Source organism: Oncorhynchus nerka, linkage group LG6 (assembly GCF_034236695.1).
Source record: "Oncorhynchus nerka isolate Pitt River linkage group LG6, Oner_Uvic_2.0, whole genome shotgun sequence".
NCBI lineage: Eukaryota > Metazoa > Chordata > Actinopteri > Salmoniformes > Salmonidae > Oncorhynchus > Oncorhynchus nerka.
This window is the reverse complement of record NC_088401.1, coordinates 39432441-39449384: the sequence shown is the minus strand read 5'-3', so window position 1 is coordinate 39449384 and position 16944 is coordinate 39432441. Positions and strand designations below refer to the sequence as shown.

The window sequence follows — 16944 nt, the reverse complement described above, 5'->3', positions numbered from 1 at the left end:
AGGGGGTGACTGTTTCATTAAACAAACACCCACAGTTACTACGCCATACTCTGGCCTCTGGGGATCTGCCTGTTATTAATATGGAAGGCTCCAAGCTTATAATGCTGTCTGTTCCCATTTCTCTTCCATTATCAATGGAATGCTCCCCATTGTCAATATTGTCACCAAAATTAGCTCGCAGGCCCCGGACAGTATTGCAGTAGACTGAGGCTATCGGTACCTTATTGAATCAAACATGGTAGTCTGTTTCTGGATAAGAATAATATTACATTTTCACACAAAGCCAAACCAGATTGAGAATGTTCTTTCCCAAAACCCAAACAAAATAGAACAAAACATAAATCAATGAAACATTTATTTTTACCAGTGGTGTTTATTTAGGAAAACAGTGTTTATTACATTGACTGAACTGCATGATCTTGGTTAGCCCTAAATACATTTTTACAAGTACAAGTCAATACACCTGACTCACCTAACTGAAACTTTCATTTTCGTTTGAGCCATGGAATAATTACAAAATCCTCAAGTGTCCACCCCCCCCACCAAATATGTGTATGATTAAGAGATAAATAGATAAATACGTTAAAGAAGTAAACCCCTCCCCCAAAAAACTCCATCACAATAAATAAATAATAATAAATAACATTCAACATATCTTTGGCCAAACCTGGGCCACATAATTTTCCCATAACTTGTCCAACTGAGAGTAGTCTCAAACCCACATGCCTCTGTCTGCCAGTCAGCCTATGCTTGCGTGACCAGATTGAGAGAGAGAGAGATAGAGAGAATAAAAAAAATAAGAAAACAATTTTTGAGGCACTTATAAGGATATCAAAGAAGAAAATGCTTGCATTTTCTGTGTTTCTGTCTTTCTTCCCCCTAGCAGTGAGAAAACAAAGTAGAATAAATAAGACATAAAACAACAATCACTATAAAAGTAGTTGAAAGGCTGTCTTTTTCATCTAGCTATCTATCCTCCTTTTATACATCTTTGTGAATGAGGGTAGGAAAAACCCACAAGAAAAAGATTAAATAGAAAACCCTGAAATTAAGGGGAAAAAAACGAAAATAATGGCATATTATGTCCACTTTTGGATTCGATGAATAACATTATCAAAGTCTGTTTTCTGTTGTTGTCGTTGTGTCTGACTGAGTGTCCGACTGCTCTCCAAATATTCCTGCCAGAGTCTTAAATCGAGGACCCCATTCGTTGAGGTAATCATAGTCCTCATTGGTATCTACAACCAGAGACTCGATGGAGCTGAGCGACTCCGCTACAGAGCCCTCCCCTTCATAGGCATAGGTAGCTAAAGAGTCATAGGGTGGGGCTGAGTTGTCCACATCGTTTTCTTTCAGTCGCTGATTGATGAAGTTGCAGATATCTGCACTGTCTTGGGAAACAGGCAGTTGGTTTTTGCCGGGTTTTGTCTCGGGTTTGACATCACGTCGGAAAAGGTCCCGGTTCTCTTTCAGGAGTTTCTCCTTGATGACTTTGGGGTTGCAGAGGGTTCCCATGTCGAAAGCGTGGGTGTCCTCTTCGCCCCCGCCCTCGTCGTCATAGTGGATCACATTGTCACGGATGTCCTCCTTGGACGTCATCAGGGACTCCTTCTTGTTCTGTCGTCTCAGACCCACGTAGAGGACCACAATCACTGGAGAGAGATCATAGAGAGAATTAAACAGTGGCTTATGAACTATGAATCAATCGGAATGGTATTGGTAGGTGTTGGTTATAATATTGCTAATACAGCATAGTTTGTGAAAATATAGGCTAAGATATAATATGCAGTGCTACTTGCATGGGGAAATGTAATAGAATGCATTTGATCAATTACCGCACGGCAGTGGTACCGGAGCGCCATGTTGAGGTCCCCCAAGCCATAAGACTCCTGAACAGCTAATCAAAGGGCTTCCCAGACCCCTCTTTTACCCTGCTGCTTCTCTCTGTTTATATTCTATGCATAGTCACTTTAACTCTCCCTACATGTACATATTACCTCAGTTACCTCAACTAACCGGTGCCCCCGCACATTAACTCTGTACCGGTACACCCTGTACACAGCCTCGCTTGTTATTTTACTGCTGCTGTTTAATTATTTGATACTTTTATTTTCTATTTTCAAATGTCTATCTTTACTTAACACTTATTTTATTTTTATTAAAGCATTCTTGGCTTGTAAATAAGCATTTCACTCTAAGGTGCGCCTGTTGTATTCGGCGCATGTGACAAATTCAATTTGATTTATGTTTTTGTTGGTGGCTTGAGATGGTATACATTTCCCTCGCATGCATGTTATGAGACAGGTCATGGTATTGTTTCCTGGCACAGCAATCAATTGACTTGCCAATGATGAAGTGACAATCTCCCACACATGTTGTTCCTTAGCAACATACTGTATGTTATGTACTGAGTACTGACCTGACAACAAACATTACATAGCCTACTGACAATGCATCATAGTCAAGCAAAATACACTGATCTTTCCGGGGGGTGTATGGGTATTCATCTGTAAGGTATTTCCCTTACCTTACAGATACCCTTTTAAGCGTCAAACCCAATGGAATCTCTGCCTGGGGCTGCCCATATCGAATTTACATCTCTCACACTAATTTTTTAAAGCAAGGGGAACAAAATATTATTCCACAATTTGTTCCCCCTCCCTGTGGTAATTCACAATAAACATTTCCCATATGGGTCTTCAATTGGAGTATTCACAGGGGAAAGCAATGCATGGTTCAACACACACACTCATGTAGAATATATTCAATTGAAATGAAGAAAGGATAAGGGAAAAAATTTAATAAAAAGCATAGGTGCTGGAATACACTGTCCTTCTCCTTCTTCAATATAACTCAAATAGTGCGTCAGCATCCCCCTGTGGTCAAGGTCTGTATTTCAAGCACGGTCATTATTATTTGGTCATATCTTTCTAGGGTGGTAGCTGTGTGTGATCTATTTGTGATGGGGAGCTGTGCTGATGCGAGGCAGGGCTCATACAGCCAGTTCAACAGACAGTTTGATTTTCCCATTATTTCCACACAGGAAGGAACACCTGGGTTAGCTTGACAAATCCACCATAGAAAATAACTGTCTCTCCCCTCAAAAAAAGTGTATTTCTTTAAGTTGTGCTACACACAATTTCTCAGAGACAGCATGGCTTGTTCGAATAACAGTTGTGCCAGCCAGAGCCTAAGGGCAGGTTGACTCTGAGCTCTGATAAATTCTCACCATGTGGTCAACCCTTTCAACACTAACTCTACCGTCACAGAGAGGACAGTGGGTGAAGAGGGCCTTCTTCTAACTAACAAGGACTCATTCAACATGAAAAATATCTCCTCGCAGTTTGCTCAACTAATTTGATCTTTGTTGACCCGTATTTTACGATAAATTGACTTGGCAGGAGAAAAAGGAGACTTTAGGCCATGGTGTGTTCCAAGTAACACATTTATCCTCTATGGGATCGGCATCCCTATACCGGGACAGTTGCTGCTAATGTGAATAGAATGAAGTTGTAAGTAACATCCAACTATCCAGGATATAGACATGTCTTATATGTAGAAAGCTTAAATTCTTGTTAATCTAACAGCACTGGCCCATTTACAGTAGCTGTTACAGTGAATAAATGCCATGCTAATGTTTAAGAGTGCACAACAACAAAAAACTTTTATCACAGCTCTGAAGGTAAATAATGTACTTACATTCAGTAATATTGCTCTGATATGTCATCCTGAGGGTCCCAGAGATAAAATGTAGCATAGTTTTGTTTGATGTATTCAAATGTAGGAACTGGGTTTTAAAGTTTGAACCCCTGCTGTTTCTGGCCCCACACCCATCCCCCCCGGCCATCTAGATGTGTAAATGTTAGTGTATTTTCTGTCGGGAATTTTCCATCATGTATGACCTTCCTGGTAGTGTGTAAACTTACATTATTTATGTTCTCTGTACTTGAAAATGTATCAGTTGACCAATTCGGCACATTTGGGGACACTGGGGACACACACAAAAATGTGTGCAGTATTGCAATGTTTCACTGGATCAGTCTGAAACTTTGCACATACACCGCTCCCGTCTAGTGGTCAAAATCTAAATTGCGTCTAAACTGTAATGCTATATTATAGCCTTTCTCTTTTATTTCAAATATGATAAAAAATAAATATTTAAAACACGTTTTTTTGTTTGTATTATCTTTTACCAGATCTAATGTGTTATATTCTCCTACATTAATTTCACATTTTCAAGAACTTCAAAGTGGTTCCTTTCAAATGTTATCAAGAATATGCATATCCTTGCTACAGGCAGGTCGATTTGGGTATGTCATTTTAGGTGAACATTTAAAAAAAGGGTATGATCCGTAAGAGGTTTTAATACATAATCCTCCTGTGTACATGCATTCACATTCCATATGCAATATGTGAGAGCAAATTACATATTGGATGCAAGGACATAGTACTAACTGATGTAGCTAGTAGCAATAGCAGTTAATGGCAAATTATGTTTTCTGAATCGCAAGATTATGTAGACATTTTTAATTATGTATGCATGCATCATAACAAATAGTGGTTGATATGAAACTGATAGATACACTTTCAGTTGAACAGTGAGACATCTAATATTTTGTCATGTTGTCTGGTACAGATGTTTAGCAGTTTGTGTCTGATAGCTTAGACATATGCAAACATATGGAATTGTTTTAAGATGGTCATACCAAGGATTATTTCGCTACTTGATTTAGTATTTTAAGGCCTCTAAGGTGTCAAATAAATAATGATTGGATGAAACATTGAATTTGCCATTACTGCTATTAGCCAATATCATCCCGCTGAATGACAGATTTACTACATGCAACAACAGATAGTGCCAAAAAAATCAAAAGGTAGTTTGTTCTGAACTGTCTGTCCTATATCTGAGAGATATACTTGTACTGTATTTATCCCTTCATTTTAGGCACTAAACTATTTCCATGTATAGTTCCATTCATTTTTTATAAACTTGTACTGCGGACCTTCAGACGAGTCTTGTGGGGCTTGTGGGCGTCCGAGAGCAAAATGGGGAACAGCAACCTGTTCGTGAGAGTTGCACCATAGTTTGTGGTCATAGTTTTGTAGACCAAACCATTCGGAGGCTACAGAAGTTACTGTGAGAAGACCGATATTCGGGATTTCTCATGGTCTGACAAACACCACGCTAGCTCTGCAACCTTTCACCGCAGATACGGAAAGGCAATATCGGCAGATGCGGTGGATTGAGCCCATGCAAAAAAATAGATATCTCTAGTTTAAATTGATGGATTTTGATGGGGATTTTTTTTATGTTGATTAGATTTCCGCTGGGCCGCAAAAATTGGCTAAGGGTTAAGCAGATTCAGTATACTAGAAATAATGGTACTGGAATGGATATCTGCCGTTTTACGGGCTCCTGAACAAATCTGCTGTTTTTTGCGCTGATCTGAACTTATTTTGGTACATAATGTTTCCGCCAATGTTTTCTATGACCGAAAAGAGATTCTGGACATCAGAACAGCGATCAATTACCTCGATTTGGACGAAGATTTCTACTTCAACGAATTGGCAGTGCAAGACATACTGGTCACCCGAGACCAGGCCCTAATCCTGAAACTCCGAATAGAAAGAGATGGCACAAGAGAGGCTGATGTGCGGGCACGCTGACAAAGACATGGATAATATACACTGTGTATAAAACATAAACATCACCTGCTCTTTCCATGACAGACTGACCAGGTGAATCCAGGTGAAAGTTATGATCCCTTATTAAATGTCACTTGTTAAATCCACTTCAACCAGTGTAGATGAAGAGGAGGAGACAGATTAAAGAAGGATTTTTAATTGAGACATGGTGTGCCATTCAGAGTATGAATGGGCAAGACAATCTTGGTTTCATCAGACCAGAGAATCTTGTTTCTCATGGTCTGAGAGTCTTTAAGTGCCTTTTGGCAAATTCTAAGAGGGCTGTCATGTGCCTTTTTCTGAAGAGTGGCTTCTGTCTGGTCACTATAGCACAAATGCCTAATTGGTAGAATGCTGCAGAGATGGTTATCCTTCTGAAAGGTTCTCCTATCTCCACAGAGAAACTGTAGAGGTCTGTCAGGGTTACCATTGGATTCTTGGTCACCTCCCTGACCAATTCCTTTTTCTCCCGATTGCTCAGTTTGGGCGGCCAGCTCAAGGAAGAGTCTTGGTGGTTCCAAACTTCTTCCATTTAAGAATGATTGAGGACACTGTCTTCTTGGAGACCTTCAATGCTGCAGAAGGTTTTTGGCACCCTTCCCCAGATCTGTGCCTAGACACAATCGTGTCTCGGAGCTTTATGGACAATTCCTGTCAATGGTGGGACCTTATATAGATAGGTGTGTGTCTTTTCAAATCATGTCCAATCAATTGAATTTACACAGGTGGATGCCAATCATGTTGTAGGAGCATCTCAAGGATGATTAATGGAAGCATGACATACCTGAGCTCAATTTCGGGATCTCATAGAAAAGGGACATTTCTAAAAATCTGTTTTCACTTTATCATTATGGGGTATTGTGTGTAGATTAATTTAATACATTTTAGATTAAGGCTGTAATGTATAAACATGTGGAAAAAGTCACGGGGTCTGAGTACTTTCCGAAGGCACTGTATGTGAGAATGCTATTCATTGATAACAGCTCAGTGTTCAGCACCCTAGTGCCCTCCAAGCTCACCACTAAGCTAAAGACCCTGGCACTGTACACCTCCCTCTGCAACTGGATCCTCAACTTATTTGACGCATCACATATGTTGCTGCAACATTTATTATCCATCATGTTGCCTAATGACTTTATTCCTAGTTATATGAACATATCTACTTCAATTACTTTGTTCCCCTGCACATCGAGTCATTGTATTATTGTTTATTCATTGTGTGTTTATTATTACGTTAATACTTTTATATTTTCTTTCTCTCTACATTGTTGGGAATGCCCCCAATGTAAGCATTTCACTGTTAGTCTACAGCATGTGATGAATACATTTTTTATTTGATGAGCCTTGTCTTGTGCGAGCCGGAACGGCTCATAGGAGGGGGAGCCTATTTCCTGTTTCTGTAGCGTGAGGCAGCTTGATGTACAAGTAAACGACCAGGACAAGACACTAGTCTATCACAGGGCCTTACCCCAATCTATCTCCTTAATGCAGAGTGCCAAGTAAAGACGAATTGGGTCCCATTTTTGCAGTCTTTTTTTATGATTTTGCCTGTGTTCGAACTCCCAACTTGCTATTTTCAGAGCAGAAACTAATTACAAGGGCATTGAGTTGGTCTTATAAAGCAGGTTACTCATATTTTAATTGTAATCAACTATATGCGAGGATATGACATTTGAGTTGTCGTCTTGGCATCCTTAGTCTGTAGATCGAATAATGAATTTACTAGCAACACAAAGCAGAGCAAAGCAAGCAAGCAAGGCACAAAGAAAGCAAAACTAAGGGAACATATTTGGAAGGCTGGGATCTCAAACACTGGCGAGTAACTAGCCTAGGAGATAGACAACTCCATTTACAAACCACAAGACCTTCCGGCGCCGACAGAGATGGCCACCTCATTTCACGTTCCTAGGAAACTATGCAGTATTTTTTTTTTATGTGTTATAACTTACATTGTTACACCAGGAAATCTTAGGTTTTATTACATACAGCCGGGAGGAACTATTGGATATAAGAGCAACGTAAATTCACCAACATTACAACCATTATCCTTGGTGGGATGACGTATAGGCACTTCCTGTCTTGGGGTACACCGAGGAAGTTATGAAAGTGAAAAAATGGACGATGATTTCAAGACTTGCTGCTATCGAATACAGATCGCCCCGTGATCAATTTTATTTATTAATACTTAAAGTTGGTTTACAAAAGTAGTTTGAAGTGATTTGTAAAAGTTTATAGGCAACTTTTTTAATTTTAAAAAGTGACGTTGCGTCTTGTAAAGGTGAATTTTCCTGGATCAGACGGCCTTCATAAATGGACATTTTGGGTATAGAATGACGGATTTAATCGGGAAAAATACCCAATTATGATGTTTATGGGACATATAGGAGTGCCAACAAAGAAGCTCGTCAAAGGTAATGAATGTTTTATATTTTATTTCTGCGTTTTGTGTAGCGCCGGCTACCGCTAATACTTTTGTCTAGGTCTCGTTCAGGTATTTCGGGGGGTGCATGCTATCAGATAATAGCTTCTCATGCTTTCGCCGAAAAGCATTTTACAAATCTGACATGTTGGCTAGATTCACAACGAGTGTAGCTTTAATTGAGTACCTTGCATGTGTGTTTTAATGAAAGTTTGATTTTTATCGAGTACTACAGTTGGCGCTCTGAAATTTCCTTTACAGGGACCAAAATCCGTAAGAAGTTGCCATCACTAACATTGAGTGGCTGCTGCCAACATACTCTCAACTCTAGCCACTTTAAAAATGGAAAATTTATGTAATAAATGTATCACTAGCCACTTTAAACAATGCCACTTTATATAATGTTTACATACCCTACTTTACTAATCTTATATGTATATACTGTACTCTATAGCATCTACTGCATCTTGATGTAATAAATGTATCACTAGCCACATTAAACAATGCCACTTTATATCATGTTTATATACCCTACGTTCCCCCTCATATGTATATACTGTACTCTATACCATCTATTGCATCTTGCCTATGCTGTTCGGCCAACACTCATTCATGTATGTTTATGTACATATTTTTATTCATTCCTTTACACTTGTGTGTATAAGGTAGTTGTTGTGAAATTGTTAGTTTAGATTACTTGTTAGATATTACTGCATGGTTGGAACAAGAAGCACCAGCATTTCGCTACTCTCGCATTAACATCCGCTAACCATGTGTATGTGACAAATAAAATTTGATTTGGCTGACCAGGCGGATACAGGAGTCCCATCGCCCAAACAGCTGGAAAGGCAGATGAAGGTTGCACTGGATTAGGAATCCCAGTCGTCAAGTATGTGTGGGCAAGGATAGCTCAATGCTCCCATACACTACACTATGCTTGTGCAGGCTTCTTTTCACTGACCACCCGCTTGACTGAACTGCCTAATGGCATGCATGAGCGGCTCATGACTCTTCGCATTCCGCTGATGAACAACTCATCAGCCACAATCATCAGTGATGGAGGGGGTGAGTGTAATTTTAAATCCTTTTGACCACTCTGTATTGGTCAGGGGCACAGCCATACTTGACCAACACTGGAAAAGAATTACACATTTTTACTGCCGTTCATCACACACACACCCTGGAAACAAGCTGCTATGAATGCAGATGAGCTTCTCTTTAAGTGGGATGAGTTTAATTAAGACAATACTCTGAAGACAAGATTTACAGCCCTGACCTTTAGGGTCAAGTTAAAGCTTAAATCAGTCCGTGACCAAGGAGTACTGAGACAATAGGATTGGATGATGTTTTACGAGGTCAATCCAATTCGGGGGGGGTCTCAGGCTCAGCTCCCTCATTCCTATCCATCAAGGCTCATATCTCAGCACTCCATTAATACTTGTTCTGTAATTAAATCCTAGCCCCTTGAACAAGACACAGGAAGTGGCACTTCATTCTGCTCCCAAATTGTCACGTCGACAAGTCTGCGAGGTCTGTGAGGATATTCTCACAATACATTGTTAAATGGATCACAATGGTTTGGAGAGCAGATCAAATCAACATTGTTGGTCACTTACTGTACACATATTTAGCAGATGTTATTGCGGGTGTAGCGAAATGCTTGATTTCCTAGCTCCAACAGTGCAGTAGTGTCTAACCATTCACAACTGTACACATACATCTAAAAGTAAAAGAATGGAAGTAAGAAATATATAAATATTAGATTGAGCAATGTCGGAATGGCATTGACTAAAATGCAGTAGATTAGAATACAGTATATACATATGAGATGAGTAAATAATTATGTAAACATGATTTAAATATTATTAAAGGTACTAGTGTTCCAGTACTAAAGTGGCCAGTGATTCCAAGTCTATGTATATAGGGCAGCAGCATCTAAGGTGCAAGGTTGCGTAACCGGGTGGAAGCTGTCTGGTGAAGGCTATTTGATAGTCTGGATGCTCTCAATGTTGCAGCAGAAGATCCTGAGGGGGAACAGGCTTTGTCGTGCTTCTTCACAACTGCCATGGTGTGTTTGGACCATTCTAGTTTGTTGTTGATGTGGACACCAAGGAACTTGAAGCTCTCAACCTGTTCCTCTACAGTCCCGTCAATAAGAATGGGGGCATGCTCAGTGCTCCTTTTCCTGTAGTCCACAATCATCTCCTTAGTCTTGGTTATGTTGAGGGATAGGTTGTTATTCTGGCACCACCTGGCCAGGAATCTGACCTCCTCCCTATAGGCTGTCTCGTCGTTGTAGGTGATCAGGCCTACCACTGTTGTGTCGTCTGCAAACTTAATGATGGTGTTTGAGTCATGCCTGGCCATGCAGTCGTGGGTGAACAAGGAGTACAGGAGGGGACTGAGTACACACCACTGGGGAGCTCCAGTGTTGAGGATCAGCGTGGCAGATGTGTTTTGCTACCTACCCTCACCACCTGGGTGCGGCACGTCAGCAAGTCCAGGATCCAGTTGCAGAGGGAGGTGTTTAGTCCCAGGTTCCTTAGCTTAGTGATGAGCTTTGAGGGTACTATGGCGTTGAACGCTGAGCTGTAGTCAATGAATAGCATTCTCACATAGGTGTTCCTTTTGTCCAGGTGGGATAGGGCACTGTGGAGTGCAATAGAGCTTGCATCATCTATGGATCTGTTTGGGCGGTATGCAAATTGGAGTGGGTCTAGGGTTTCTGGGATAATAGTGTTGATGTGAGACATTACCAGCCTTTCAAAGCACTTCATGGCTACAGACATGAGTGCTACGGGTCTGTAGTCATTTAACAGGTTGCCTTTGTGTTCTTGGGCACAAGGACTATGGTGGTATGCTTGAAACATGTTGGTATTACAGACTCATTTTAGGGACATGTTTAAACTGTCAGTGAAGACACCTGCCAGTTGGTCAGCACATGCCTGGAGCACACTTCCTGTTAATCTGTCTGGACCCGTATGTTGACCTGTTGAAAGGTCTTACTCACTTTGGCTACGGAGAGCGTGATCACACAGTCATCCGGAACAGCTGATGCTCTCATGCATGCCTCAGTGTTTCTTGCCTCGAAGCGAGCATACAAGTGACTTAGCTCTTCTGGTAGGCTCGTGTCACTGGGCAGCTTGCGGCTGTGCTGCCCATTGTAATTCTGTAATAGTTTGCAAGCCCTGCCACATCCGACGAGTGTCGGAGCCGGTGTAGCATGATGCAATCTAAGCCCTGTATTGACTCTTTGCCTGTTTGATGGTTCGTAGCACGGTATTGCGGGATTTCTTGAAAGCTTCCTGGTTATAGTTCTGCACCTTAAAAGATGCAGCTCTACCCTTTAGCTCAGTGCTATTGTTGCCTGTAATCCATGACTTCTGGTTAAGGTATGTATGTACAGTCACTGTGGGGATGACGTCCTCGATGCACTTATTGATAAAGCCAGTGACTGATGTGATGTATTCCTCAATGTCATCGGAAGAAGCCCGGAACATGTTCCAGTCTGTGATAGTAAAACAGTCCTGTAGTTTAGCATCTGCTTCATCTGACCACTTTTGTATAGACCGACTCACTGGTGCTTCCTGCTTTCATTTTTGCTTGTAAGCAGGAATCAGGAGGATAGAGTTGTGGTCGGATTTACCAAATGGAGGGCGAGGGAGACCTTTGTACGCATCTCTCTATGTGGAGTACAGGTGATCTAGAATTTTCTCCCTCTGTTTGCACATTTAACATGTTGATAGAAGTCCAAGCATCTGCCTCTAACCCTAGGAAGCTCTTTGCCACCTTCTCCTCCCTCCTGAATCCTCCTCCCCCTCCCCCCCCTCCTCCCTCTCTGCAGATGACTTCGTCAACCATTTTGAAAAGAAGGTCGACGACATCCGATCCTCGTTTGCTAAGTCAAACGACACCGCTGGTTCTGCTCACACTGCCCTACCCTGTGCTCTGACCTCTTTCTCCCCTCTCTCTCCAGATGAAATCTCGCGTCTTGTGACGGCCGGCCGCCCAACAACCTGCCCGCTTGACCCTATTCCCTCCTCTCTTCTCCAGACCATTTCCGGAGACCTTCTCCCTTACCTCACCTCGCTCATCAACTCATCCCTGACCGCTGGCTACGTCCCTTCTGTCTTCAAGAGAGCGAGAGTTGCACCCCTTCTGAAAAAACCTACACTCGATCCCTCCGATGTCAACAACTACAGACCAGTATCCCTTCTTTCTTTTCTCTCCAAAACTCTTGAACGTGCCGTCCTTGGCCAGCTCTCCCGCTATCTCTCTCAGAATGACCTTCTTGATCCAAATCAGTCAGGTTTCAAGACTAGTCATTCAACTGAGACTGCTCTTCTCTGTATCACGGAGGCCCTCCGCACTGCTAAAGCTAACTCTCTCTCCTCTGCTCTCATCCTTCTAGACCTATCGGCTGCCTTCGATACTGTGAACCATCAGATCCTCCTCTCCACCCTCTCCGAGTTGGGCATCTCCGGCACGGCCCACGCTTGGATTGCGTCCTACCTGACAGGTCGCTCCTACCAGGTGGCGTGGCGAGAATCTGTCTCCTCACCACGCGCTCTCACCACTGGCGTTCCCCAGGGCTCTGTTCTAGGCCCTCTCCTATTCTCGCTATACACCAAGTCACTTGGCTCTGTCATAACCTCACATGGTCTCTCCTATCATTGCTATGCAGACGACACACAATTAATCTTCTCCTTTCCCCCTTCTGATGACCAGGTGGCGAATCGCATCTCTGCATGTCTGGCAGACATATCAGTGTGGATGACGGATCACCACCTCAAGCTGAACCTCGGCAAGACGGAGCTGCTCTTCCTCCCGGGGAAGGACTGCCCGTTCCATGATCTCGCCATCACGGTTGACAACTCCATTTGTCCTCCTCCCAGAGCGCTAAGAACCTTGGCGTGATCCTGGACAACACCCTGTCGTTCTCAACTAACATCAAGGCGGTGGCCCGTTCTTGTAGGTTCATGCTCTACAACATCCGCAGAGTACGACCCTGCCTCACACAGGAAGCAGCGCAGGTCCTAATCCAGGCACTTGTCATCTCCCGTCTGGATTACTGCAACTCGCTGTTGGCTGGGCTCCCTGCCTGTGCCATTAAACCCCTACAACTCATCCAGAACGCCTCAGCCCGTCTGGTGTTCAACCTTCCCAAGTTCTCTCACGTCACCCCGCTCCTCCGCTCTCTCCACTGGCTTCCAGTTGAAGCTCGCATCCGCTACAAGACCATGGTGCTTGCCTACGGAGCTGTGAGGGGAACAGCACCTCAGTACCTCCAGGCTCTGATCAGGCCCTACACCCAAACAAGGGCACTGCGTTCATCCACCTCTGGCCTGCTCGCCTCCCTACCACTGAGGAAGTACAGTTCCCACGCATCCCAGTCAAAACTGTTTGCTGCGCTGGCCCCCAATGGTGGAACAAACTCCCTCACGACGCCAGGACAGCGGAGTCAATCACCACCTTCCGGAGACACCTGAAACCCCACCTCTTTCAGGAATACCTAGGATAGGATAAAGTAATCCTTCTCACCACCCCCCCCCCCTTAAAAGATTTAGATGCACTATTGTAAAGTGGCTGTTCCACTGGATGTCTTAAGGTGAACGCACCAATTTGTAAGTCGCTCTGGATAAGAGCGTCTGCTAAATGACTTAAATGTAAATGTATAGAGATTTTGTAGAATTTATTTTAGTTTCCCTGCATAAAGTCTCCGGCCACTAGGAGCGCTGCCTCTGGGTGAGTGGTTTCCTGTTTGCTTATTTCCTTATACAGCTGACTGAGTGCGGTCTTAGTGCCAGCATCTGTTTGTAGTGGTAAATAAACAGCCACGAGAAGTATAGCTGAGAACTCTCTAGGCAAGTAGTGTGGCCTGCAATTTATCACAATATACTCTACTTCAGGCGAGCAAAATCTAGAGACTCCCTTAGATTTCGTGATCCAGCTGTTGTTTAAAAATATGTATAGACCGCCCCCCCTCGTCTTACCAGAGTGTGCTGTTCTATCCTGCCGGTGCAGCGTGTATCCCGCTAGCTAAATATCCATGTCGTCATTCAGCCACGATTCCGGTAAGTTTTTGATGTCCAGTTGGTAGGATATTCATACCTCGTCTAATTTATTGTCCAATGATTGCAAATTGGCAAGTAATGTTGACTGTACACCATCCATCACTGAATAGGTCATCATGAAACATACCCCCCTGCCTTTCTTCTTCTCTGAGAGTTCTTTATTCCTGTCTGCGCAGTATACTGAGAACCCAGCTGGCTGTATGGATGGGGACAGTATATCCCGAGAGAGCCATGTTTCTGTGAAACAGTGTATGTTACAATCTTTGATGTCTCTCTGGACGGAGATCCTTGCCCTGAGCTTGTCTACTTTATTATCCAGAGACTGAACATTATTGAGTAATATACTTGGAAGTGATGGATGGTGTGCACGCCTCCTGACAAAACGTCTAATCTGAATCCCTCTTCTCCGCTGGCAGTGCTTTGGAGTAGCCGCTGGATTAATTCACTTGCCCTGGGGGGTGCGAACAAAGATTCCAATTCGTATTCCTGGTCGTAATGCTGGCGAGTTACCCTTGCTCTGATATCCCACCCAAAATTCTGTCTGTATGTAATAACACAAAAGAAAATCTAGGCTAATCATGTAAGAAATAACACAGAAAAAAAAGGAAATACAGCAAAGTTTATTAGGAGCTAGAAGTTGAGCTGTCACATCTGTCAACCCCATCTGTGAACTAAATAGCCAGTGTGAGCTAATCTATCGGGCAGTGGCATCAGTTTCCCTGAGAGCTAAATTATTTTTGCCACCGGCCAAACCAACCATACTATAGTTTTAGTAAGGCAAGTGGTTATGATTCGTCAGCTTGTAGGGGTAAGGGTTGCATGTGGGTTTTTCTCCTGGGTTGTCTGTACAGTGACATACACCGATCTGTTACACAGTCATTACTGTAAATGACTCATCTAGTAGAATCCCTTAAGGCAAAACACATGAATTTCACATGTGAACTTGTGTGAAGTTAATGTGATAACAGGACAACATGTAAAACAACATGTAATAGCATGAGACTACACGTGCTCCAAAAACATATGTTTTCACATGTGAAATTTCATGTTAAAGCATGTGGTTTTTTGTTTTAGGGATAACGATGCACAGAAAAAGGTTTATCAGAGTCCCTGTACTATGCCCCACTGGGAGAATTACACAGTCATAATTTAGTAGAACCTACCACAAGAGTAAATTACTCAATACTCACCCAGTAGAATGACAATACACTGACTATTGTGGTGGTTAGTCTGGTTGTTATGACACTGCTTTGTGGGAATGTTAGTGTTTTTGTGAACGTTGGTTCATGCTCTGGGTGGGCCTTACAAGGATAAACAGCATAACACAGTCAATTCTGACTAGGAGGAGTGAATGAGGCATAAATGACTCACCTAGTAGAATGACAATGCACAGGAGGATGGCTATCAGAGCCCCTGTACTCAGGCCCACCGGGAGGAAGATGGCCTCTGCGCTGCAGGTGAGGAGTGAGCCGTCTGACTCGCAGCCACACACACGGATGGTCAGGATGCCTGTGCTGCTTTGGACGGGGTAGCCGCTGTCCTGGATTACAACGGGCAGGAAGTAGATCTTCTGGGAACGCCGTCGAAAACCGCTCTGCAGAGTCACTATCCCGGCTGTGTTATCTGGGACAGAAATAAACAAAACACCCGTTGTTTAACTATGGATGAATAGTAATATAGTCTTATTAAGGATATGGAACAAAGAAGCAGCCACTGTTAATAGTCTTATTTGGGATACACTAACCTATTACAATGAGACAATGAACCAGGTGTTTTCTTGTGCATGTGTGCCTGTTGGAAATTACATCAGAAATGTTGTAAGTTGGTTGTTTTACTGTCCCATGTCATAAACAAGGCCGACCTGACATTACATCAGCCAGCATGTTGCCTCAGAAAACATTGCCTATGGGACAACATGGCAGACTTACCCCCTACAACTGAGTGCTCTGGGAAACTGTTTGGTTTTGTTCATTCAGCTAACATTGCCTGTAAAGAAGAGTAAGGTAAGTATGCACTCAGAAAGTAAGGTGGTGTTGGGGCTGGTGCTGCAGCAGGTGTGAAGTTGGTCAGAGGAATAGACCTGGACAGTGTTTCTCAGGAACGAGGTGATGTGTCAGCTTGGACCAGCCCCAAACCTGTCCACTGGGTCTAGACTGTCTGACCCCTGTCAGGATTGGTTTGTTCGTCTGACGAGGCCTGTGACTTTTTCCTGACAGGGGTTCAAGGTGTCAAAAAATACTTTCAATTTTATGCACAGACTATGGGCTCTGGTCAAAAGTAGTGCACCATAAAGGGAAAAGGGTGCCATTTGGGATGCCATCTGTATTTCTTGTCCTTTCTCCTGCTTTGCTAGACTTCGCCAGTGGTGATTTAAATGCCTTGTCCCTGCATATCAGATCTCACCGCTGTATCTGGAGATTGTGTCTGTTGGCAATGTGATGGCAGGGCAAAAAGCTGTGAGATGCTGTGTCCAAAAAGTAAAACTGGATCAGAGGTTCAAGCCAGGTCTCTCTTCAAGGTTGAGAAATGCATTCGTTTCCACAGCTTCATACTGCAATTAGGTCACAGTCACACTCGTTTTTACCCTCCTTTGCATGTTAGACTTCCAAGGCTGTGTTTCACAATATCCCCATTGGAAAGAGACACCATACCTTTCTGAGAATATACTATATGACAACATCAATTCTATAGAATTGACAAAACAGTACACATTTTTCTACATTTATAATAATCACAAATCAATTATATTACACAGTTGACTCCCAA

The 16944-nt window shown here is 42.9% G+C and overlaps 1 protein-coding gene across 1 annotated transcript in view; it reads right to left on the bottom strand.

Moving 5' to 3' along the window:
* Nucleotides 1-564: 564 nt before the first annotated feature.
* Nucleotides 565-16944, bottom strand: part of LOC115130437 (cadherin-12-like) — a 192481-nt gene continuing 176101 nt past the window's right edge. The window contains exons 11-12 of the mRNA XM_029661585.2: nucleotides 15550-15801; nucleotides 565-1652 (exon numbers count right to left, since the gene is read on the bottom strand). Of these exons, the coding sequence (XP_029517445.1) occupies nucleotides 1114-1652; nucleotides 15550-15801 (791 nt within the window). The 3' untranslated portion in view covers nucleotides 565-1113. The remainder of the gene's footprint in view (nucleotides 1653-15549; nucleotides 15802-16944) is intronic.